The sequence below is a fragment of the Gossypium raimondii genome, chromosome 13 (genome assembly GCF_025698545.1).
Source record: "Gossypium raimondii isolate GPD5lz chromosome 13, ASM2569854v1, whole genome shotgun sequence".
Lineage (NCBI taxonomy): Eukaryota > Viridiplantae > Streptophyta > Magnoliopsida > Malvales > Malvaceae > Gossypium > Gossypium raimondii.
Genome location: NC_068577.1, coordinates 54424248 through 54448769, shown reverse-complemented (window position 1 = coordinate 54448769; position 24522 = coordinate 54424248). Strand labels below are relative to the sequence as shown.

General features: G+C 33.1%; 2 protein-coding genes and 1 long non-coding RNA gene across 5 annotated transcripts; 1 reads left to right on the top strand and 2 right to left on the bottom strand.

Moving 5' to 3' along the window:
• Nucleotides 1-992: 992 nt before the first annotated feature.
• Nucleotides 993-1792, top strand: LOC105781951 (glutaredoxin-C6). Its single transcript, XM_012606465.2, has one exon. The coding sequence runs from the start codon at nt 1143-1145 to the stop codon at nt 1590-1592; it is 450 nt and encodes a 149-aa protein (XP_012461919.1). The 5' UTR covers nt 993-1142; the 3' UTR covers nt 1593-1792.
• Nucleotides 1793-10565: 8773 nt separating this feature from the next.
• LOC105782445 (beta-fructofuranosidase, insoluble isoenzyme CWINV6) lies at nt 10566-21382 on the bottom strand. 3 transcript variants are annotated; one of them, XM_052626804.1, is made up of 6 exons: nt 21190-21382; nt 20259-21112; nt 20009-20167; nt 19683-19921; nt 19497-19587; nt 10566-10882 (listed from the first exon to the last, which is right to left on the bottom strand). In XM_052626804.1, the coding sequence occupies exons 1-6, from the start codon at nt 21236-21238 to the stop codon at nt 10640-10642; spliced, it is 1635 nt and encodes a 544-aa protein (XP_052482764.1). In that variant the 5' UTR covers nt 21239-21382; the 3' UTR covers nt 10566-10639. The 3 variants fall into 3 exon arrangements, with proteins under 3 accessions (XP_052482764.1, XP_052482763.1, XP_012462639.2); XM_052626803.1 differs by lacking the exons at nt 19497-19587; nt 21190-21382 and adding an exon at nt 10976-11066; XM_012607185.2 differs by lacking the exons at nt 10566-10882; nt 21190-21382 and adding an exon at nt 18952-19403.
• Nucleotides 15748-16407, bottom strand: LOC128036058 (uncharacterized). Its single transcript, XR_008192896.1, has 2 exons — nt 16258-16407; nt 15748-16031 (listed from the first exon to the last, which is right to left on the bottom strand). It is a non-coding gene; the product is annotated as an uncharacterized LOC128036058 (long non-coding RNA).
• Nucleotides 21383-24522: the final 3140 nt, after the last annotated feature.

The following is a 24522-nucleotide window of genomic DNA, read 5'->3' as shown; positions in this document are numbered from 1 at the left end:
ATTCTGGGTTGAAGCAATGAACCTATTTGAAGTGACTCATTTTGTCACAGAAAAACCCATGGACGAACCAAGGGCGAAGCTAGAAAATTATTTTAAGGGGACAAAATTAAATTGTAATCTTTACGATAGTAAAAATATAATTTCATCATTTTAATAGCTGATATATTTATAATTTTAAAGGATTATTTATCATTTTTAAGGGGGCAAAGTGTATTTTACTTTTATTAATTTAGAATTTTAAAATTTTAAAAGGCCTAAATAGAATTTTTTCTATTTTAATGGGTGGGGCCCCCTACCAGCCCCCTGGCTATGCCCCCGATACAAACAAGGATTAATTTTACTTCCCTACCTAGCTACTCTAGGATAGGTGTTAGATCCTAACGATGAAGTTAATAGACATTTTTCCATACTTTGTATCTGGAGTACTTCACTTAATGTCCTCAATTGCATTAGGCTTTGGCGATATATATCATGCACTTATGAGGTTTGAGCTCAACTCACATTGAAATTATTATCTTTAGGGATAATGGCAAGATTTACGCTTGCACTTTAATAAAATTGTCAATGTGGTGCTTGTACTTTTAATTTGTTCATTTTAGTACTCAAACATAAGGGTGTTAATTCCTAACAAAAGTTAACATGTGGACCAATTATGAATTGTCATGTGGCACTGTGTTAAAAAAATTTCAACTTGTCAACGCAAAAGACTTAAAAACAGTTATAGCAATAATTATTTTAAAGTAAAAAAATGAAATATATGCGAGTTGTCATATTTAAAAATTAATATTTTAATTGAAATTGAAATTTAAAAAAATAATTCAACTATTTTAAAACATTCCAAACTTTATAGCCTAAAAATAATAAGAAATGCCAAATTGATTAAATATATAAAGGGTTAAATTGGACGGTTTTTTTTTTAATTTTCTTTTGTAGGAATTTTTTTTTATCTTTCTTTTTCATTAAGCGTGTGCGTTTACCCTAAATCCTCGGCACCCCCGAAATCTCAATGATCCCTAAATCCTATGTAACACTGTACTTGATGATGTAAGCAACTCGTATTTCTCCCACATCTTTGCTTTTCCCCCTTCGTTGACATTACCCCTTTTCACTCCAAAAGCTCACCTGTCTTTTGTTTTTGGCAGATGCAAAGCCTACGAAGTTGCTCAACTGACATACCACCACCCCTTTCTTCATCTTCCATACCCATGATGACCACCACCACCGCCCTCACCGGCACCGCCCTTTCCTTCGACGAAGAGGAGTCGACGGAGGCTCGAATCAGGCGGTTGATATCAGAGCACCCGGTCATCATCTTCAGCCGATCCTCTTGTTGCATGTGTCATGTCATGAAAAAGCTCTTGGTCACCATCGGAGTTCACCCTACCGTCATCCAACTCGATGACCATGAAATCGCTTCCCTCCCTCCTCCTCCTCCGCCAGCGACGGGTCACGGTGGTATCTCGTCACGGAATCCAGTACCCGCCGTGTTCATTGGTGGATCCTGCGTCGGCGGCCTCGAATCACTCGTGGCCCTTCACCTTAGTGGCCACCTCATCCCAAAGCTCGTCGAAGTTGGCGCTCTCTGGGGATGATACATAGGGTTATTAAATTACTAAATATTAGCATTAAAAATACATAATCAAGTTGCCATTTTTAATCTGGGTTTTCTCTTGTCCTCAAAATTATTATTGTAAGTTCCAAAACAGAAATCATTTCTGCTTCTTTTTTTCCTTGTATTTTTGTTATGATTTGTTTCAGCATTCATGCAGATCTTAGATGATGTTTCTATGGATATTTCATGATCCCAGGAACCAAATTTATTCATATTTTCTACTAAAATAATTTGGTTTGCATGTTGATAAACAATAGCAAGTGGGAATGTTTCTTGTTGGAACAAAGGAGTAAATTAATAAGGGATCCCTCTTTTTCTGAAATATTTCTAAGTTAATTAAACAAGGCTGAAAATAAATAACATCCACGTCAACTTAAGTGGACCCAGATATTATTAATAATCTCTTTTGGTTTTGGTAACTAAATCAAATTAGTATAATCCAATTCATCGAATTTTTTAATTTTTTAATCTCTGTTAATTGAATTTTATATATTTTTTGTTAAAATAAGTATAGAACATATTAAAAAAATAAGTTGATAATGTTCATTTGACCGAATTAACTAAATTAGTAATAGCCTTATACATATAATATATAATATTATTTATTAATTTCAGTTAATTCGGTTAATTACCCGATTTCGAACCGAATTAACCGTTAATCGAAATTTTAAAAAATTTTAACCGATCTTCAACTGAACTAGATCGGTTAACCCATAAATTAACCGAATTAGTTTGGTTCGGTTGGTTAATTCGATTTTAACCGAAGTTTAAAGAATATTTGTTGATATTTGTTTCTTCCAACCATTTTGGATTATTTCTTCCATTATTTTGAAGATTTTAAAGAATATTTTTTTGTGTTTAATTTATAATTAAGCTTTTAAAGAAAGTATTTTTGTAAAAAGTGATTTTTATGCTCAATTTGTAATTAAGCTTCCAACGAGAAAGGAAAAGTTTTAATCACTTTATAATGGGGACTATGTAAAAATTTCTTATACCTATTTTATTTTTACTATTTTTCCTGTTGCAATCATGTTCGTTCTTGATATTTTTGGGCCCTAGGCGAAACAATAAATTGAGTCCCTTTTAAAAAAAATTATAAAATGTAATACAAATAAAAGTTAAAAAAAATTTAGGGCTTTAGGAGATGAAGCATTTATGGTAAAAAATTGAAAACTCTACTCTCAAACAACCCTAAAACCGAGCCTGGTTGTAATTAAACGTACATATTTAGCGAACTCTCAATTCAATTTAAGAAGTATTATTTGGTACACTCAAAACTCATAACCAAGTTGAAAATATGATATATCTCTCTCTTGAGATATATTTATAATTTTAAAAATAAATAAAATAAACACATTTTATATCTTAATCTTACTTATAAAAATAACTGTTAAAATTCTCATCCAAAATCAAGTTGTGCTTAGTTTATTTGAGCAGGGCTTTACAGAACCTTTACACCCTAACATAGAAGGAGAATCCCTTTGAGATTCTTTATATAATAAGCAATTTCGTCTGATCAAAAGAAAAGATTAATGCTTTTTGGTGTCTATAATTATATGTTTTATAAGTGCAAAGATGAAAAATGGGCAATCTTTTTGAAAGTTCCTTAATGGGTAAGGTTTAAGGTCTAAAATTGGAAAAAAAATTATAAGCATCTTTTTTAAGTAACTTTATCAATCCATCACTTTTTTTTCCCTGTTTTTCTTCGTTGCTCAATATTATACATATTCGAATCTCAAATTTATGGAATATTATTTCTTGAAGATAGATTTTATAAATCGATTGATTATATTTCGGTTCATTTAAATCAACCCCTTGATTAAGCAAATTCTCGAGATTCAGGTATAAATCATGTTAGGATAGTTAACTCTTTTTTTTTGGTTAAAAAAAACTAGTTACATTAAACTTCTCCGAATGATTGTCTTGACTCTTCATTAAAAATTTTGACACCCCCTATGCTTGGGTAGCAATGTACTATTTTGCTCAACATACTGATATCTTAATAGTTTCCGTTATACTCCATGTTAAGTCTTGAAAAACGAAAAGATTCCTATTCTTTTATAGACGCCATACTATCAAACCAAAAAGAATAGCCCAAGAAGCCTTAACTCTTAGCAGCCACCCACTATTTTTTAAATTTGTCCCTGCCTAATCTAAAATATTACTTGAAAAAAACCGGAATCGTCATCTTGTAGGTAAGAGGTTTAACCATACTTCTTTAATTGTTAGATAATTAACTTTAGTAACTTTCAAATATGCGTCGGACATGAATGTAAAAATTTAAATGCTTCAAAAAATTTTGAATAACATGATTTTTTTTATTGTAATCATGAATTTTAATTAACTCTTATTGAACAAAATTAAAAAAATTAAACATACTTATATTGATATATCTAATTATATCCTACATTCTTACTCGCATTCAAATAATACAATTATATAATTATTTTACTTAATATATTAAATTTATAAACATTAATACCACTTATTTAAATTATATAAAAGATATTTTTGCTTACCATCATCATAATAATAGCTAACGTGTTATAATAAAGGAAATCTCTAGATTTTGAATTTTACATTATTATAATCAACTATCAATCTTTAAAATTTTGCAAGTTTTATACTTATAAACAACTATGATCCCTAAAATTTGGAAGAAATGTTAATAATTTTATTATAAATTCTTATTATATATATTTGATAGTACGCTTCAGCGTACTCAACTTGCGTTCTCTTCCGCTAGCAACAATGCCGATACCAATCAAATTAAATGGAGATTCAACTTTGAGCAAGTCTAGCCAATTGAGTCTTAGTTTGATTAGTATGTGTATTGTTGTCAATGGGGACGTGGGTTCGAGTGCGTTGAAGCGAATTATCCTCTTATTTATAGGTTGGAGGGCTATGGATAGTTCTAAGCATTGTGTCAAAAAAAGCAAATATGATTAGAACCTATAATGAGATTGTTCAAAAAAAACTTTGAGCAAGTCTAGAAACATAATAGAGGTCTAACTTTGTTCGAAATTTGTTTATATCTTCTTTTCAATTGTTTTATTTATTTGTTTTATGTATCAAAATATATATTGTACATGTGGAAGAATGCTTATTGTTAGAGTTGTGTGACCCAAATTCTAAGAGATTGCTTGCAAGTCAAGTTAAACAAAATATATCTTCTTTCTAGAAGATTTAGTATTTATGAGTATAACATATTTAGCATTTATTAGCATAATATATTTGACTTTGATTAGAATTAGGCTTTTTCAACCTATAAATAGATGTAGTCAAAACTCCTCTTGTAATTATTCGAATTTGACATAGTGAATTTTCTTCTCCTCTACCCGTGGTTTTTTCCCCGAAAGGGTTTCCACGTAAAAATGTGTATGTTCTTTATTTTTATTTCTCTTTTCTTTGTAATATATTGTCATTACCGAAGTTCTATTTTTACAAATTGGTATCGGAGCTTCCGAGTTGTTCTTCTCGATCACGGTAATGACACCTTTGAAGTATGAAATTTCGCTGTTGGATCGCAACACCATATTTGTTTTGTGGCAGATAAAGATGCAAGTAGTTCTTGTGCGTAGATGGATCTGGAGGATGCCTTGCTAGGGATAGATAAGATGCCTTCGACATTAACAGATAAGAGAAGAAGCGTAAGGATCGAAAGGCGTTAACACAATTACATCTGCATTTGTCTAATGAAATTTTGCAGGATGTGATGAAGGAGAAGACCGCCACTGCATTATGAAAGAGGCTGGAATAAATATGTATGTCGAAAACTCTAACCAGCAAGTTGCATATGAAGCAGCGTCTTTATGCTCATCGTTTGGAGGAATGTGCGTCTATGCACGAACACTTAACAGTGCTTAAAAAAATTCTCTCAAACTTGAAGGCCATGGAGGTTTAGTATGATAAGGAAGATCTAGGGTTGATTCTACTTTGTTTGGTGCCCCCGTCATATTCAACCTTTAGAGACACAATTTTATATAGCCGCGAGTCTCTCACAATTGATGAGGTTTATAATTCTTTGACCTCGTATGATAAGATGAAGCATTTTGTGGTTAAATCCGACTCTAAGGGAGAGAGTCTCATTATTTGTAGGAGACAAGAACAGAATGTTGATGATGATCGTGGAAGGACACAAGAGCGGAATCCTCGCGGTAAATCTAAGGGTAGATCGAAGTCTTCAAATAGAGGTAAAACTTGTAACTTCTGCAAGAAGAAATGGCACATTAAATCTAAGTGCTACAGAACAAGATCAAAAGAGAGGTTGCGAATCAAAAGAGAAAACAACCAGAAAATTTTGGTGAAGCTGATGTTGTAAAAGATTACAGCGATGGTGAACTTCTAGTCGCTTCTGTCAATAATTCTAAAGTGAGTGAAGAGTGGACCATTGATTCGGGCTGCACCTTTCACATAAATCCCAATCGGGATTGGTTTACAACTTATGAAATAATGTCTGAATGTGTTGTTTTGATAGGAAATAATGCTTTGTGTAAAATTGCAGGTGTTGGAACGATTAAAGTTACGATGTTTGACGGAGTTGTCAAAACACTTAGTGACGTACGACATGTTCAAGAATTGAAGAGAAATTTAATTTCGTTGAATACTATTGATTCAAAAGGGTACATATACACAGCTGAAAGTGGGGTTTTGAATATTTCCAAAGGTTCATTCGTTGTGATGAAAGGGCAAAGAAAGACTGTCAAGTTATATGTTTTGCAGGGTTCTACTGTTACTGGTGATGTAGTTGACGCTTCTTCTTCCTTGTCAGATGATGATATTACTAAACTTTGACATATGCGCCTAGGGCATATGAGTGAGAATGGCATGGCAGAATTGAGCAAAAAAGGACTTTTTAATGGAAAAGAAATTTACAAACTAAAGTTCTGTGAGCACTGCGTTTTTGCGAAGCAAAATAGAGTTTGATTCACTAGAGGAATCCATAACACGAAGGGAATGTTGGAGTATAGTCATTTGATCTGTGGGGGACATCCAGAGTGCCTTCGAGAGGTGGAGCTAATTATATGCTAACTTTTATTGATGATTTTTCCAGAAAAGTTTGGGCGTTCTTCTTGAAGCAAAAAAACGATATGTTTTTCGCATTTAAGTCTTGGAAAACTATGATTGAAAAACAGACGGGAAAATAAATAAAATACCTCTGCACAGACAATGGCTTAGAGTTTTATTCTGATGAGTTTAATAAACTGTGCAAGTCAGAAGGGATCGTGAAACACTTGATAGTTCGTTATACTCCACAGCAAAGTGACGTTGCAAAACGAATAAACAGAACGATTATGGAGAAGGTTCGATGTATGTTGTCAAATGCTAACTTACTAAAGTCGTTTTGGGCCGAAACAGCCTCTACTGCATGTTTTTTTATCAACTGATCTTCATCTGTTTCCATTGAAAAAAGAGACTCCACAAGAGGTATGGTCTGGAAATCTTACTGACTATTCTGATTTAAAGATCTTTGGGTGTCTTGCGTATGCTCATGTTGATAATGGAAAATTGAAACTGAGATCCATTAAATGTATTTTTCTTGGTTATAAAGCTGGTGTAAAAGGGTATAAGTTATGGTGTCCTGAAAATAGAAAAGTTGTGATTAGCAGAGATGTTGTTTTTGATGAAACTGCTATGCTACCTAACTTATCTCTTAAAGACTCTTCCAATAAAGAAAATCAAAAGCAGGTGAAGCATCAAATTAATCTAGAATCTACAACAGAGTCGACTCATCAAGTCAGTACAAAAATTCAGAATAGAGTTGCTTCTTTACCACAATACTCTATCGCCAAAAATAGAACTAGAAGAGAAATTAAACCTCCAAAGAAGTATGTCGAGGCTGATCTAGTTGTTTATGCTTTAAATGTGGCTGAAGATATAGATACAAACCAAGAGCCATCTAATTATTCTGAGGCGGTTAGCTGGGAAGACTTAGAAAAGTGGATGTTTGCTATGCAAGAGGAGATGGAATCACTCTACAAAAATAGAACATGGAATCTTGTGAAACTACCTAAAGGTAAAAAGGTTGTTCGTTGTAAATGGGTGTTTAAAAAGAAAGAAGGGACTTCATGAGTTGAAGAACTCAAATATAAAGCAAGGCTTGTTGCAAAAGGTTACAGTCAAATTCTAGGAGTGGACTTCACAGATGTGTTCTCCCCAGTTGTGAAGCATAGTTTGATTCGAGCTTTACTTGGTATTGTGGCCATGCATGATTTGGAGCTTGAGCAGTTAGATGTAAAAACTGAATTTTTACATGGAGAACTTGAAGAGGATATTTACATGCAACAACTAGAGAGTTTTATATTATCAGAAAAAAAAAGATTATGTTTGCTTACTGAAAAAGTCCATTTACGGTTTGAAACAGTCACCAAGACAGTGGTACAAGAGGTTTGATTCCTTTATGACTTCTCATGATTTCAAAAGAAGTAGTTTTGACAGTTGTGTTTACTTTAAGAAAAAAAATGATAGTTCTTTTGTGTATCTACTCATTTATGTTGATGACATGTTGATAGCAGCAAAAGATAAATATGAGATAAGAAAGGTCAAAGCCCAACTAAGTGAAGAATTTGAGATGAAAGATTTGGGACCAGCAAAGAAGATACTTAATATGAAAATTCTCAGAGATAGAAAAGCAAGTAAATTGTACCTAAGTCAGAAGGGGTACATTGAGAAAATTCTTTGCAGGTTTAATATGCAGAGTGCTAAGCCTGTTAGTACTCCTTTAGTAGCCCATTTTAGACTTTCATCGGCTTTGTCTCCATAATCAGATGATGAGATTGAGTACATGTCACATGTTCCATACTCTAGTGCAGTGGGATCTCTCATGTTTGCTATGGTTTGTTCACGTTTAGATTTATCATATGCAGCCAGTGCAGTTAGCAGATACATGGCGTATCCCAGTAAAGAACATTAGAAAACAGTTCAGTGGATTTTAAGATACTTACGAGGTACTACTAATATTTGCTTATAGTTTGGAAGAACTAGAGATGGAGTCGTTAGGTATGTTGATGCTGATTTTGCTGGAGACCTTGATAGAAGAAGATCTCTCACAGGTTATGTCTTTACAATCGGAGGTTGTACAATCAGTTGGAAAACCACTTTGCAAACTATAGTCACTTTGTCTACCATTGAAGCTAAGTACATGGCGATTACTGAGGCTTGTAAAGAAGCTATTTGATTGAAGGGACTCTTTAGTGAACTCAATAAAGACCTTCAAATCAGTACAGTATTTTGTGACAATCAGAGTGTCATCTTCCTTACAAAAGATCAAATGTTTCATGAAAGAACACACCACATTGATGTTCGGTATCATTTTGTTCGTGATATTATTGCTCGTGGTGATATTGTTGTGAGCAAAATTAGTACTCATGAAAATCCTACGGATATGATGGCTAAGTCACTTCCTATAACCAAGTTTGAGCATTGCTTAGACTTGGTTGGTATTCATTGTTGAAGTTAAACCCTTAAGGGGTTTTATGGAAAAGGTGAAAAACTTGTTCGTTGAGAATCCGTGTCAAGGTGGAGATTGTTAGAGTTGTGTGACTCAAATTCTAAGAGATTGCTTGCAAGTCAAGTTAAACAAAATATATCTTCTTTCTAGAATATTTAGTATTTATGAGTATAATAAATTTAGCATTTATTAGCATAATATATTTGACTTTGATTAGAATTAGGTTTTTTCAACCTATAAATAGATGTAGTCGAAACTTCTCTTGTAATCATTCGAATTTGACATAGTGAATTTTCTTCTCCTTTGCCCATGGTTTTTTTCCCGAAAGGGTTTCTACGTAAAAATCTGTGTATTCTTTATTTTTATTTCTCTTTTCTTTGCGATATATTGTCATTATCGATGTTCTATTTTTACACTTATTATTTTGATCAAAATTTATTTTGGCTTTTCTTCTTTTATTTAAACTTTGTTTTTAGTTTTCCACTTAAACTCTAATTAACCTAGAGTTGTTGTAGTCATATATGCTACGAATTTCAGCCCACAAGTTTTACACAATAAAACATTATTTAGAATAAGAGAATTTTGTTTTTTTGTTTCGAAGGTTTTTCTTGTGCACTTCTGGTCTTTTTTTTTTTTAATTCTCCCCATATTGTGTACTCTCTTTTATTATAGTGAAATCTCCTTTTACTCGTAGTTTTTACCCTCTTTTAAGGAGTTTTTCTACTTGAAATCTGCGTTTTCGATCTTTTCTATTCTTATTTTATTCACTTTATTCGTTACTTACCGAGTTTATCCCCTACAATACATATTCAGAAACTATCTTTATGTATATTAATTTTCCATTTACTTATAATGTTTTCTTTTTGGTTATTACGTAAGGATTTTTCTAAACTTTAGCTATTATGTATAGAGTTTGTAGTTTATTTTAATATTTGAGATATTATTTTAACTTTTTAATCTAGGTTCTTTTTTAAATTTTCATATAATTTTACATTCTCAAAAAGAATTGTATTATTATATTATTCTAATTTTAAAATGTTTTAAAATTTTATCTTCATAAAGGTTTTTCCCAAATATTTTTAATAAAAACATTTTTAATATTACCAATTTATTTATAAATAAAATGTTTTATAAACATCAAGCAGAGTAAATGTATTCAAACAATTATAACATATTACCATTACAATATTTTTAAGTTATAGTAATAAAATTTTTAAAACAAATATTATTTTAGGATTACAAAATTATAAAAAATATATAACTTCACATGCAAATACTTCAATATTTCTAAGTAAGTACTCTTTTACCTATCAATATTTTTAAATTAACAAAAATTTATAACTTCTTTTACCTTAATTTTTGGTATTATATAAATAATATTTAATTATTTTATATAAATTAGGATTTGACTTTTAAATTTCACATAATTTTTTGAAGAAAATTAAACTGAATTCAACTTTCCAAAGCATAAGAAAGTATATAATAATAATAATAAATCGAGCCTTAAGGAATTGGATTCAAAATCCAAGTGGAAAAACCCAATTAAAAATCCAAATGTAGGCTAAGCTTAGGCCCAATTAAGGGTCATACTCCTTACTTCTTCCTCGAGAAATCCTCGGATACAGTTTCAGTTTTCCCCCTGCAATTATCTGGGCTTTATTCATACTCCATGCATTCAACCTTGAAACTCTTACACTGAGACTTCCATTGTTGAATGCAAAAAGATGGGCTTCATCATTAATAGCAAGCTCTGGATAAACTCTTGTGGTGATAACACTTCTTCCTTTTCCACCAAAACTCTCAATTATGGAATGGTCTATCTGCAAAAAGGTGAACCAAGAAATGTAAAAATGGTAGAAACCAAAATCAAAATATACCTAAAAGGCCACCAGGGTGAACACAAATCAACGCACCAAGGTCCTTAGTGAAACCATTTCCCGCTGAGGATCGATGTCTACGAAGGCTCCGTATGTGGTTTTATCTAACTCGTTCCGTAAAGAAGACCTGTTGAGCAACATGTTTTTTGACATTGAATCAAATGAATGCGGATGACTTATTGCTTAAATTGTGGATAGTTATGGACAAAAGTGGTCACTTAGCTCTTTTGGTCACTGCACATGAGTACTTTATAGTCTTTATGGTCTCGAAAAACCCGAAAGAAAATCGCAGTTTGTTCGGTCAAGTCATTTGTTGCCAAAGCTAATAAACCGAATGGTCCGAATTTTCCGGTCACAGATGCATCTTGTTTGTCACAGATTAGTTGGGGATCAACTAAACTGGTGTCTATGAACTCGGCCTCTTCTAGTTTAGGCAATTCAAACATTATTTCGATATCGGCCTTCCAACAGAGTAAGAAAATTGGTCATGACAATGCAATTACTTCAAATACAAATGGGAAATTGATATGCAACCACAGAATACTCACCTGTGAAGCAGTGATGCCCGAAACTTCAAAAATCGACCCGCTTTCGAGCTGCTTGCCATAAACATAGACTTCATTGTCACGTAGACTATTGAGTTCTTCCACTGGCCACTGCACTAGTTGCTTGCCGTTTCGGTCAAGCCAAATCTGCCTTGGAATCGACTGCAAAGGATTATCCATAAACCATTGAGATTGAGGATCAGTGTGATTCTAATACATCATGCAACATCAATAAATATGTAATGTCAATCACCTGAAGTCCAGACCATCCTTTCTTTAGATCATCTTCCATACTATCGGATTCGTTTACCCAAGCGCATAGTATCCTTCGGCTCTTCTTACTGTCAAAGAACGACTTTGAGGCATAAAATTTACCGAAATCAAATCTTAAGTCCGAACTGGTTCCGGTGAAGTCAGCATCAGGAAGGAACCTTTCCTGCTCGTTAACATAAGTCCCTACTATATAGACATCATGGGAATTGAAACTTGCCTTCATGACATGCCTAACACTTGGGTTTTCAACAGAGGTGTCGACCCCATTGGTGTCGTTAATCGACACAGGAAAGAAGTCTGGACACTCCCACATCTCGGTTTTCGACGAAGAATAAAAGGGATCTTGATGCATAGTCCAATGAATAAAATCTTGACTTTTGTAGAGTATAGCCATGCCCTGGTTATTGCTATAGCTTCCAATGACTACTTTCCAGGTTCCATCAGGGCCCTGCCAAGCAGTTGTTGGATCTCTAAAGTTATCTCCATTAACACCATCCGGTGGAGTCATTAGAGGGTTTCCGGAGTATTTGACCCATTCAACTAGCAATGGATCGGATTCGTTTTTCGGGGTTGCCAGGTTTTGAACCTGGTTATAGTTAGCATCTACACCGGTGTATAAAATGACCGGTTTATCCCCTGGAAGGATCGTTGCCGAACCGGAAATGCAACTTATGGCATCAAATGGCTCGGATGGAACAAGTGCATGATCAAGACCGAACCAGTTAATAAGATCATATGATGCAGAATGTGCCCAAACCATACCATCACCAAACCATGCACTATTTGGATTGTATTGGTAGAATAAGTGGTAGACTCCCTTGTATTGCATTGGCCCTACATGCATAGATGAACAATAAAGTGTTGTCAGATTTAACATGCTATATCTGGACTTTTCATTTTTCTTAAAATACCCGTGCCCGATACCTAGTCCGACCCATGCTCGAGCATGAAATAGAGCATGACGAAATAGAGCATGACCTTCCCAATATATGAAAAAATTTCAAAAAAATTTATACTATTATTCAACACTCATCCTCGAATCCATGATACACATAGACATGAGTACGAGGATATGATTTTTCTAAATCCGAGCAATATACATCTAAAGTACAAAAGGAGAAGCTGAAACCAAAAGGAAATTGGTTTCTTACCGTTAGGATCTGTATAGTGAATGTCACACATTTTCATCATCCCATCATTGAAGGATCAGTTGAACCAATTAACACCAAACAAACACATCAATGCAGAGAATTGGGATTTTTTTATATATTTTTTTTTAAACATGAAGTTGCAAGAACAAGATTAGTTTCTTACCATTCATCCAGTTTCGAGGAGACTGGAAGTGATAAGCTGTTCTATAAGGCTGTTCTGCTTGCAATAAAACCTGGAAAGATTGAAAACTTGTCTTGTCTGTCAGATAATCACAGTCTTCCACTTTATTCCCATTGATTAGCAGAAAACAAGAAAACCCAACAAACAGAAACAGAGAGATATCCATTTTGTTGGCTCAAAAGATGGCTGAGATGAACCAATGGGATTTGTAAAACGTTTATATATATATATATATAAAGACCACGCAAGGACAATAACCCATGAATTGTAAGAATTTACACCATGGTTAAAAGAAATAATTCTTAATTTGCTATAATTAAAAAAAGAAAGAAAGAAACAAGTGGTGAGCTGTAAGAGATATCTGATGGATTTCCTTTACAACATGAACTTCATTATTGCTTGCGTCTGGCTAATTTCTTGTTTAACTAAGATTAAAATATAATCTTAAACTAAGACTTGTAAAACATTTATGTATAAGAAAAGACCATGCAAGGACAATAACCCATAAGAATTTACGCCATGATTAAAAGAAATAAGTCTTAATTTGCAATAATTAAAATATAATCTTAAACTAAGACTTGTAAAACGAAAGAATTGTTGAGGAGTAAGAGTTATGTGATGACCTCCCTTTTGCAACATGAACTTCATCATTGCTGCGGTCAGCTTGAATTGCGTGTGGCTAACTTTTTTTGTTTAATTAAAATTAAAAAATAACCTTAAAGACAGCTATTTTTTTAATATAATATCTAGAATTATTCATAGCGTATTCTTATATCTTAAATAAGAGGATAATATACTTTAACGCACATCCTCCTGCACTGACAACAATACCGATGCCAATTGAATTAAGACTCTATCCGTAGAAAGACTACTACTTTACCATTGCACTCAACACTTGTTGTATTTTTATTACTCTATGAATGTTTAACATATCTACATTTCAGCTTTATTCATGATTCTGAATATCATGTATTATTTCTCCTAACAATGTTGTTTTAAAGTTTGAAATTATGATATCTTCTAGAGAGTACAATATATATTATCACCGCATTCAACACTTGTTGATTTTATATGATGATAAACTAAATTCTGAAATTCAATTTCAATTAGATCTGTGAAGCGAATTAATTAGGTTTGATGGATTTGGGCAAAATAAGGCCTATAGGCCATTTTTTAATTCTAATTAGGCCTTTAGGCCAATTTTAACTTTAATAAGGGAAATAGGTTGATTTTATGGAAAGCGCGCCCAACTGGTCCCCTGTTATACTCGAACCTATGATCGTATCACGACTGCCAACTGACACATTCACGTAGACATCGACCCTTGATCGTATCAAGCATTATTATCCCAAAACTAGATTTTTCGACGACGGGTTTCTAGGATGATGATCTTATCCCGCCATGACATATGAATTGTATGTGTGCTGAGGCACATTATCACATCCCCGACTCCTTAAAATTACTTAAAGAACTTCTGTCGTTTGAGTCAAAAACCCTTAACACTTTTAAAAAAATCTAAACCCTCAAAAACCTTAAACTCAATCCCCAATCAAATCAAAACCCTAACCTTTAATAAACAAATAAAAACTCTAATTCTGGAGAGAGAAAAGAAAAGCGCAACCAGTTAGGTGCGTTTTACTGTCATCTGTGCATAAAGCGCACCAATTGGATGCGTTTTCCATAAAACCGACTTATTTTTCTAATTAAAGTTAAAATCGACTTAAAGACCCAGTTAAATTAAGAAAATGATCTATAAACCTTATTTTGTCATGAAATCGAGTTGAATCAATTTGAGTATTAATATATTTAAATCAATTCGGTTATTATCATTTATGTTTTTGAATTGATTTTTTTCAATTCAAAGTATCTCAGAGTTGATCTGAATTCTAATGCTTTTTAGTTTAAATAAAATAGGTTGGAATTATTGATTTTTTATTATTAAATTGAGTTAGAAATTGAAATTAATAAAAGCTCTCCAGTCTTAGTTCTCATTAATATGCCTTTGCCTTCATGGCGATGAGACTGTATATAGAAAGACAAAGAGTCCAAGTGGGTTCAACCATGTGGATGACTTGGTCCACATCTGAACCACAGCTTGGTCCAATCGAATTTTCCAAAGCATAAAAAAGTATAATAATAAATCGAGCCTTAATGAATTGGATTGGATTTAAAATTCAAGTAGAAAAACTAAAATGTTTGTTTTTTTTTCAGAAGATCGATGCTAGGATTCGTATATCGCAAAACGTCCTGCTCGCTAAGCTCCAACATTGCCTACTCATCTTCTCTATATAAATTCTCACTGATCCAATGACGAAAAGGGGAGTTGATTTGCTATGGCGCGTTTGATTATGTTATATAAAGACAAAACCTTGATTCGTGTGAGCTAGTGTCAATTGAGAGCACAATCATTTTGCCTTTTGTCTTTCAAGGTTTTGATTATTTTATAGATCACATCCAAACATTAATATGTTTTTAAACTTGAGACAAAATTAAATTATAAATTTTTATCATTTTTTACGTTAAAATATAATTTTATCATTAATAATTTAAAATTTTATAAATTATAAAGGGTTTAAATAAATAAATATATTTTAGGGGTTCACACCTGCATACATACACATACATACATATTTCTTTAGCTAAGCATAAGTACAGAGGTGTACAAACATACATTTTTAGCTAAGCATAAGTATAGAGATGCCGTGGAACAAAAGACAGCATAGTCCAAAGGCAAAAGAAAGTAGAAACAAAGGAGCAGATCAGAAGAAACCACCCAACAACAACAAAAACAAGTCCAAAGTTAAAGTCTAAAACACACCAAAAGGAATACAACAAAGCATAATAAAGAATGGAGAAACAGTATCACCACCAAGCCTAGAAACACCAACATCGCTCAACTCCATGCCTTTGCATATAGCACCACAGTTTTGTGCCTCTTCACTCTGAAAAACGATTGAAAATGAAGTATTAGGAAAGAGAAAAATAAATAAAATCACCTAAATCAACAATATCACATAATAGCATTCCAGTGGTCAGTACTGTAAGAAAGTGTGAGATGAGCTCCACTTATTATTCTAAATGATTACTATATTTTTGGTAGGTAAGGACAATTTTATATATGAATTGGTATAAATTTTGGTAAAAGGAAGATTGAATTTTAGTTTGTACCTCAAAAACCCCTGCCAGTTTCCACAATGCCTCCATCTTCAATCCAAATGCGTTCAATGTGAGCAATATTAGGACAGTCCAAACCAGTATCCATTTGGCATCTTTTCGATAATTGGGGACAATTAATAATTTTCAAGAACGTCAAAGAGGTGAAACGACGCATCCCCTCTGGCATTGATGTAAACTTAATGCATTCTAGAATCATCAGTCTCTGAAGAGAAGCTCGGTTTTGCAGAAACTCCTCTTGTAGAGAATGTAGATCTTTGACCTTATCAATTTCCAGATATTTCAGTTTGGAGAGAGGATATTTCAGATATTTCAGAGAAGTTAGCAATCACAGTTGGGACAGTACTTGTTTAGTAAAGCTCATCTCCCTGGTATTTTTGTTTGTTTCAATCGAACTTTTTATATTCTATCATTATCTTCATGGTTTTATTCTTCTTTATTTTTTCAATAAGATCTGTGTTCTCAACTTAAAACTTTATTGCCTAAGCTGAAATCTTGTTGGAGTGCAGGTAATAGGTTTTTGAGTGGCCAAAATAGGTTTAGGTCAAGCTATGCAGTCAATTTAGGTCGCAGACTCCGAGATGCTGATGAAGCTAGTGAAGCTGCTAGTTTAAGAGAAATTCACCATGGAAATGATCCTAAAGCAGTGATAAGACTATTTGAAAGTCAGCCATCATTACATTCTAATCCTTCTGCACCTTCTGAATATGTTAAAGCATTAGTCAAAGTCGACAGGCTTGATGAAAGCGAGTTACTTAAGACTTTGCAGAGAGGTGAGTGGTCTTGCTATCTTGCATCTATAATTTCTCTTAAAATGATAATTTTGCAGTAAATTTTCTCCATTTTTCTGTACTTATCTTTGAATGTTGTTCCTAATTTGATAGTGCTAATAAATTCCGTGTTAAACTATTATTAACCATTTCTTTCTGAACAACTTCTGCTCTTTGCCTTTTGTATTATCTTTGTTGGCTAATAGATTATGCAAAATTACAGGTATCTCCAGTTCAGCAGTGGAGGAAGAGAGTAAAAGTGGCCTTTCAGCTTTTCAAAATGTGGGAAAATCGACAAAACACGGTGTCTTAGGAACTGCTAGTGCTCCTATCCACATGGTGACTGCAGAAGGAGGGAGTTTTAAAGATCAATTGTGGCGTACTTTTCGTAGTATTGCACTTGGCTTCTTGTTGATTTCTAGTGTTGGAGCACTTATTGAGGATAGAGGGATTAGTAAAGGCGGAATGTTTTAAGTGACAAGTTTTCTTCTAAATTATTTGTCCATCTTTTAACTGATAGTCCTTTTCCTGAATTCTGTCTGACTGGTATCCTTGTTTTAGGACTTGGTCTACACGAAGAGGTGCAAGTTGTAGAATCTAACACAAAATTTAATGATGTCAAAGGAGTTGATGAGGCAAAGGCAGAGTTAGAAGAGATTGTCCACTACCTTCGAGATCCTAAGGTGAATGCACTTTTTGATTTGGTAGATGTCTCCCTCTCCCTCCCTCACTCTCTGTCTCTAATTACCTTTACCCTTCTTGCAGCGTTTCACTCGTCTTGGTGGCAAGCTTCCAAAAGGTGTCTTACTTGTTAGTCCACCTGGCAATGGGAAAACTATGTTAGCAAGAGCTATTGCTGGAGAGGCTAGTGTACCTTTCTTCTCCTGCAGCGGCAGTGAGTTTGAAGAGATGTTTGTTGGAGTTGGAGCTCGAAGAGTGAGAGATCTTTTTGCTGCTGCAAAGAAGCGATCCCCATGTATTATATTTATTGATGAGATAGATGCCATAGGTGGAAGCCGTAATCCAAAGGACCAGCAGTACATGAGGATGACTTTGAATCAGTTGCTTGTCGAATTGAATGGATTTAAACAGAATGAAGGAATCATTCTAATTGCAGCCACCAATTTTCCAGAATCATTGGATAAGGCACTGATTAGACCTGGACGATTTGACCGCCGCAATCATTATTCTTTATCCAGATGTTGAAGGCCGGAGGCAGATTTTGGAATCCCACATGTCAAAGGTACTGTGTTGACTGTGTACAAGTCCATATGTTTTTGGAGTTCGAGCTTGAGTTGACATTTGTCAGTGGCTGATTGAGCAAACTATAGGCTGTACTTTGTGCAGACTGTGTTTAGCAGGCCCCATTGAAGCATGTATCATAAAATTTGGCTTGATATTAGCTTTTCAAGCATGCTTCTAATTGACGTCTCTGCTAATTTACATTTTGGTTCAATGACATCAACATTTTGTTGTCTGACTCTCCCATATTAGGTTTGCTTTGCTTCTAATTATTTGAATCATTGTATTATTACATTATTCTAAATTTAATATGTTTAAAAAAATTTATCTTCATAAAGGTTTTTCCCCAAATATTTTAATATTATCAATCTAATTATAAATAAAATGTTTTAAAACATCAAGCAGAACAATTATGATATATTACCATTACAATATTTTTAAGTTATAGTAATTAAATTTTAAAACAAAATATTATTATAATATTACAAAATTATAAAACAAATATATAATTTCACATGCAAATACTTCAAATTTCTAAGTAAGTAATCTTTTACCTATCAATATTTTTCAATTAACAAAAAATTATAACTTCTTTTACCTTAAATTTATGGTATTATATAATAATATTTAATTATTTTATATAAATTAGGATTTGACTTTTAAATTTCACATGATCTTTTAAGAAATTTAAACTGAATTGAATTTTCGAAGCATTAAAAAGTATATAATAATAATAATAATAAATCGAGCCATAATGAATTGGATTCAAAATCCAAGTAGACAAACCTAATTAAAAATCCTAATTTTAATACCCAATAAACACCTAAAGGGCCTGTTTTATTGTAAAAATGATCCGGACAAAATCGAGTGTCTACGGACCTGAACAATGGGTCATGTTCTTTACTTCTTCCTCGAGAAATCCTCGGATATAGTTCCGGGTTCCCCCCCTGCAGTTATCTGGGCTTTATTCATACTCCATGCATTCAACCTTGAAACTCTTACACTGAGACTTCCATTGTTGAATGCAAAAAGATGGGCTTCATCATTAATAGCAAGCTTTGGATAAACTCTTGTGGTGATAACACTTCTTCCTTTTCCACCAAAACTCTCAATTATGGAATGGTCTATCTGCAAAAAGGTGAACCAAGAAATGTAAAAATGGTAGAAACCAAAATCAAAATATACCGAAAAGGCCACCAGGGTGAACACAAATCAACGCACCAAGGTCCTTAGTGAAACCATTTCCCGCTGAGGATCGATGTCTACGAAGGCTCCGTATGTGGTTTTATCTAACTCGTTCCGTAAAGAAGACCTGTTGAGCAACATGTTTTTTGACATTGAATCAAATGAATGTGGATGACTTATTGCTTAAATTGTGGATAGTTATGGACAAAAGTGGTGACTAACCTCTTTTGGTCACTGCACATGAGTACTTTATAGTCTTTATGGTCTCGGAAAACCCGAAAGAAAATCGCAGTTTGTTCGGTCAAGTCCTTTGTTGCCAAAGCTAATAAACCGAATGGTCCGAATTTTCCGGTCACAGATGCATCTTGTTTGTCACAGATTAGTTGGGGATCAACCAAACTGGTGTCTATGAACTCGGCCTCTTCTAGTTTGGGCAATTCAAACATTATTTCGATATCGGCCTTCCAACATAGTAAGAAAATTGTTCATGACAATGCAATTACTTCAAATACAAATGGGAAATTAATATGCAACGACAGAGGACTCACCTGTGAAGCAGTGATGCCCGAAACTTCAAAAACCGACCCGCTTTCGAGCTGCTTGTCATAAACATAGACTTCATTGTCACGTAGACTATTGAGTTCTTCAACTGGCCACTGCACTAGTTGCTTGCCATTTAGGTCAAGCCAAATCTGCCTCGGAATCGACTGCAAAGGATTATCCATAAACCATTGATATTGAGGATCAATGTGATTCTAATACATCATGCAGCATCAATAAATATGTAATGTAAATCACCTGAAGTCCAGACCATCCTTTCTTTAGATCATCTTCCATACTATCGGATTCATTTACCCAAGCGCATAGTATCCTTCGGTTCTTCTTACCATCAAAGAACGACTTTGAGGCGTAGAATTTACCGTAATCAAATCTCAAGTCTGAACTGGTTCCGGTAAAGTCAGCATCTGGAAGGAACCTTTCCTGCTCAGTAACGTAAGTCCCTACTATATAGTAATCATGGGAATTGAAACTTGCCTTCATGACATGCCTAACACTTGGGTTTTCAACAGAGGTGTCGACCCCATTGGTGCTGTTAATCGACACAGGAAAGAAATCTGGACACTCCCACATCTCGGTTTTCGACGACGAATAAAGAGGATCTCGATGCATAGTCCAATGAACAAAATCTTGACTTTGGTAGAGTATAGCCATGCCCTGGCTATTGCTATAGCTTCCAATGACTACTTTCCAGGTTCCATCAGGGCCCTGCCAAGCAGTTGTTGGATCTCTAAAGTTATCTCCTTTAACACCATCCGGTGGAGTCATTAGAGGGTTTCTAGAGTATTTGACCCATTCTACTAGCAATGGATCGGATTCATTTTTCGGGTTTGCCAGGTTTTGAACCTGGTTATAGTTAGCATCTATGCCGGTGTATAAAATAACAGGTTTATCCCCCGGAAGGATCGTTGCTGAACCGGACCAGCAACTTATGGCATCAAATGGCTCGGATGGAACAAGTGCATGATCAAGACCAAACCAGTTAATAAGATCATATGATGCAGAATGTGCCCAAACCATACCATCACCAAACCATGCACTATTTGGATTGTATTGGTAGAATAAGTGATAGACTCCCTTGTAGTACATTGGCCCTGCATGCATGGATGGAACAATTAAGTGTTTACAGATTTAACATGCTACATCCGAAATTTTAATTTTTCTTAAATACCCGTGTTCGATATGTAGTCCAACACATGCTCGAGCATGGAACAGAGCATGATCTTCCTAATATATGAAAATATTTTAAATAAGAATTATACTCTTATTCCACACTCATCCTCGAATCTGTGTTACACATATAATTTAGACATGAGTACGAGGATATGATTTTTCTAAATCCGAGCAATATACATCTAAAGGACAAAAGGAGAAGGGAAAAAAGATAAGTTGAAACCAAAAGGAAATTGCTTTCTTACCGTTAGGATCTGTGTATTGAATGTCACCCATTTTCATCATCCCACCAATGAAGCAGATCAGCATAAAATCAAACACATTAAAGTCAGAGAATTGGGATGTTTTTTATTATTATTAAAAAAACATGAAGTTGCAAGAACAAGATTAGTTTCTTACCATTCAACCAGTTTTGAGGAGATTGGAAGTGATAAGCTGTTCTATAAGGCTGTTCTGCTTGCAATAAAACATGGAAAGATTGAAGACTTGTCTTGTCTGTCAGATAATCACAGTCTTCCACTTTATTCCCATTGATTAGCAGAAAACAAGAAAACCCAACAAACAGAAACAGAGATATATCCATTTTGTTCTCTCAAAAGAAGGCAGAGATGAACCAATGGGTTTTGTCTAAAGATCAAAAGCTAAGATTTGTAGAACATTTATATATATAAAAGAGGACAACGCAAGGGCAATAACCCACGATGGTTAAAAGAAATATTTCTTAATTTGCAATAATTAAAAAAAGAAAGAAAGAAACAAGCGTTGAGGTGTAAGAGTTATCTGATGGATTCCCTTTACAACATGAACTTCATTATTGCTGCGGTCAGCTTGAATTGCGTGTGGCTAATTTCTTGTTTAATTAAAATTAAAATATAATCTTAAACTAAGACTTGTAAAACATGTATGTATAAAAAAAGACCATGCAAGGACAATAACCCATGAATTGTTAAGAATTTACGCCATGATTAAAAGAAAGGCTTTATATTTCATTTAGTATCTGAATTTGACATTTTTTTTAATTTGGCGCTTAAACTTTATTTTGGCCCAATCCGGTACTTGAATTTGACACTTTTTCTTAATTTGGTACTAAACCTTTTTGGACCCAATTTAGTACATGAACTTGGCATTTTTTTCCTAATTTGGCTCCTAAGTTTTGTTTTAGGTTCAATTTGGTACCTAAATTTATTAAATGTTATACAAATTACCCAAAACATTAACAGTGTTAATTTTTTTTTTGTTATGCTACAAAATATTATCAATACCAGAGGAAATTCATGTTAAAAAATAGATCTTGAGCTATACTTAATGAATTAATATTAAATAAGAAAAAATTAAAACCCCAAATTAAAAGAAATTCATTATTTTCAATTAATAAAATAAATAATTAATTAATTAATTAAAATAAAAGTAATTTAACATATAAAATACAAAAAAAATATCATATCATCTGTCACATGTCGATCATATATTGATTATTTTTGCTACTTCATAAATTGGAGCAATTTGTAAAGCGTTTGACAAGTACCAAATTGAACAAAAAAAATTAGGTACCAAAATAGGAAAAATAATCAAGTTCAGGTACCAAATTGGATTCCCAAAAGTTTAAGTACCAACTTAAGAAAACTATCAAGTTTAGGTACCAAATTAGAAAAAAAAATGTCAAGTTTAGGTACCGAATTGAAAAAAAATATGTCCGAAAAAGTTTGAAAGGTTATATTAAGCTTAAAATAAATAATTCTTAATTTGCAATAATCAAAATAAAAAATAATCTTAAACTAAGACTTGTAAAGCATTTATATATATATATATATATATATAAAGACCATGCAAGGACAATAACCCATAAGAGGTTACGCCATGATTAAAAGAAAAAAATTATTAATTTGCAATAATTAAAAATAAAAATAATCTTAAATTAAGGATGAGTTTGAACGTTTACTTATGGTTAGTGTAAAAACAACGGTGATGATGAAATTAGATACTGTAATATGAAACAAAAAATAAACTGAACATCTCGTACTGCACTCCACCTCTCATCATACTCACTCTAAAATTTGTAAAACGAAAGAATTGTTGAGTAAGAGTTACCTTAAGCCTCCCTTTTACAACATAAACTTCATTATTGCTGTATTCAGGTTGAATTGAGTGTGGCTTATTTCTTGTTTAATTAAAATTAAAATATAATTATAAATATTTAAAGAGACATTGTATTTTCGAGAAGATAATTGCTATTCAACTTTATTCATAATTTTGAATATCATGTATTATTCTTTATATTCAAGGTTAACGGTTATTCTTTCTAACAATATTGTCTTCAATATGTGAAATTATGACATTTTTTTAGAGTACAATGTATCTTACCATTACATTTAACACTTGTTGATTTTATATGATGATAAACTAAAATTTAAAATTCAATTTCAATTAGATCTATGAAGCGGAGGACATAAATTAGTTGAGTTTGACGGATTTGAGTATTAATATTTTGAATCATTTTGGGTTATTATCATTTGTGTTTGTGAATTGATTTTTAAAGTCAAATTATCTCGAGTTTATCTGAATCCTAATGTTTTTAGTTCAAATAAAATAGGTTGGAATTATTGATTTTTTATTATTAAAGTGGGTTGAAATTGAAATTAATAAAAGCCCTCCGGTCTTAAATTTCATTATTATTCCTTTGCTTGCATGGCGTTGAGACCGTGGGTTCAACCATGTGGATTACTTGGTCCACATCTGAACCAACAACAGCTCAGAGTCGCAAAACCCGCTTGTCCCCTCAGCCCAGCCAAGCCAATCTTTTTATTTTAAAAAGAAAAGAATTCATACATGGTGAGTCATCCGTACAATAGGTAGGCATTGGGTACATTTATCCTACTAACATGCTAAAGTAAAATAGAGAAAAACAAATAAAAATACTATTCAACGGTATAAATCAATGGTCCCAAACAAGGCCACAGCCTCTGAGAATAAACTTGTTCATAGTCGGTTATTCATTAAAGTCCAAAATTGTTCGAAATTTAAGAGAGTTCAGATAAAAATATTAGATTTGAAAATTAGATTTAGATAAAAAAATTAAGCTCGTTTAAAATATGGGTTGAGCTTGAACTTAAACATTTAAGGCCCGAGTCCGGCCTTGCCTGTTTTAAGTTCATAATATTTTATATTATATTATTTTTATATATTATATAATTTAGAATACATTAAAAGAATAAATTTATACTAAATATATAATATTACTCTAATATAAACATTAAAATAATGTTAAGATGATTATATAAAAATTCAATAAATAAAAATTATTAAATATTAATATAATATAAATATTTTTAAA

Excerpts from the sequence above, each read along its gene's own strand:
- LOC105782445 (XM_052626804.1), bottom strand. The coding sequence starts at position 21,238 with ATGCTCTGTTCCATGCTCGAGCATGTGTTGGACTACATATCGAACACG. Across the intron at positions 20,168-20,258 it reads AAGGATGGTCTGGACTTCAG|TCGATTCCGAGGCAGATTTG; the intron begins GTGATTTACATT and ends AATCCTTTGCAG. Across the intron at positions 19,922-20,008 it reads CGGGCATCACTGCTTCACAG|GCCGATATCGAAATAATGTT; the intron begins GTGAGTCCTCTG and ends CTATGTTGGAAG.
- LOC105781951 (XM_012606465.2), top strand. The coding sequence starts at position 1,143 with ATGCAAAGCCTACGAAGTTGCTCAACTGACATACCACCACCCCTTTCT.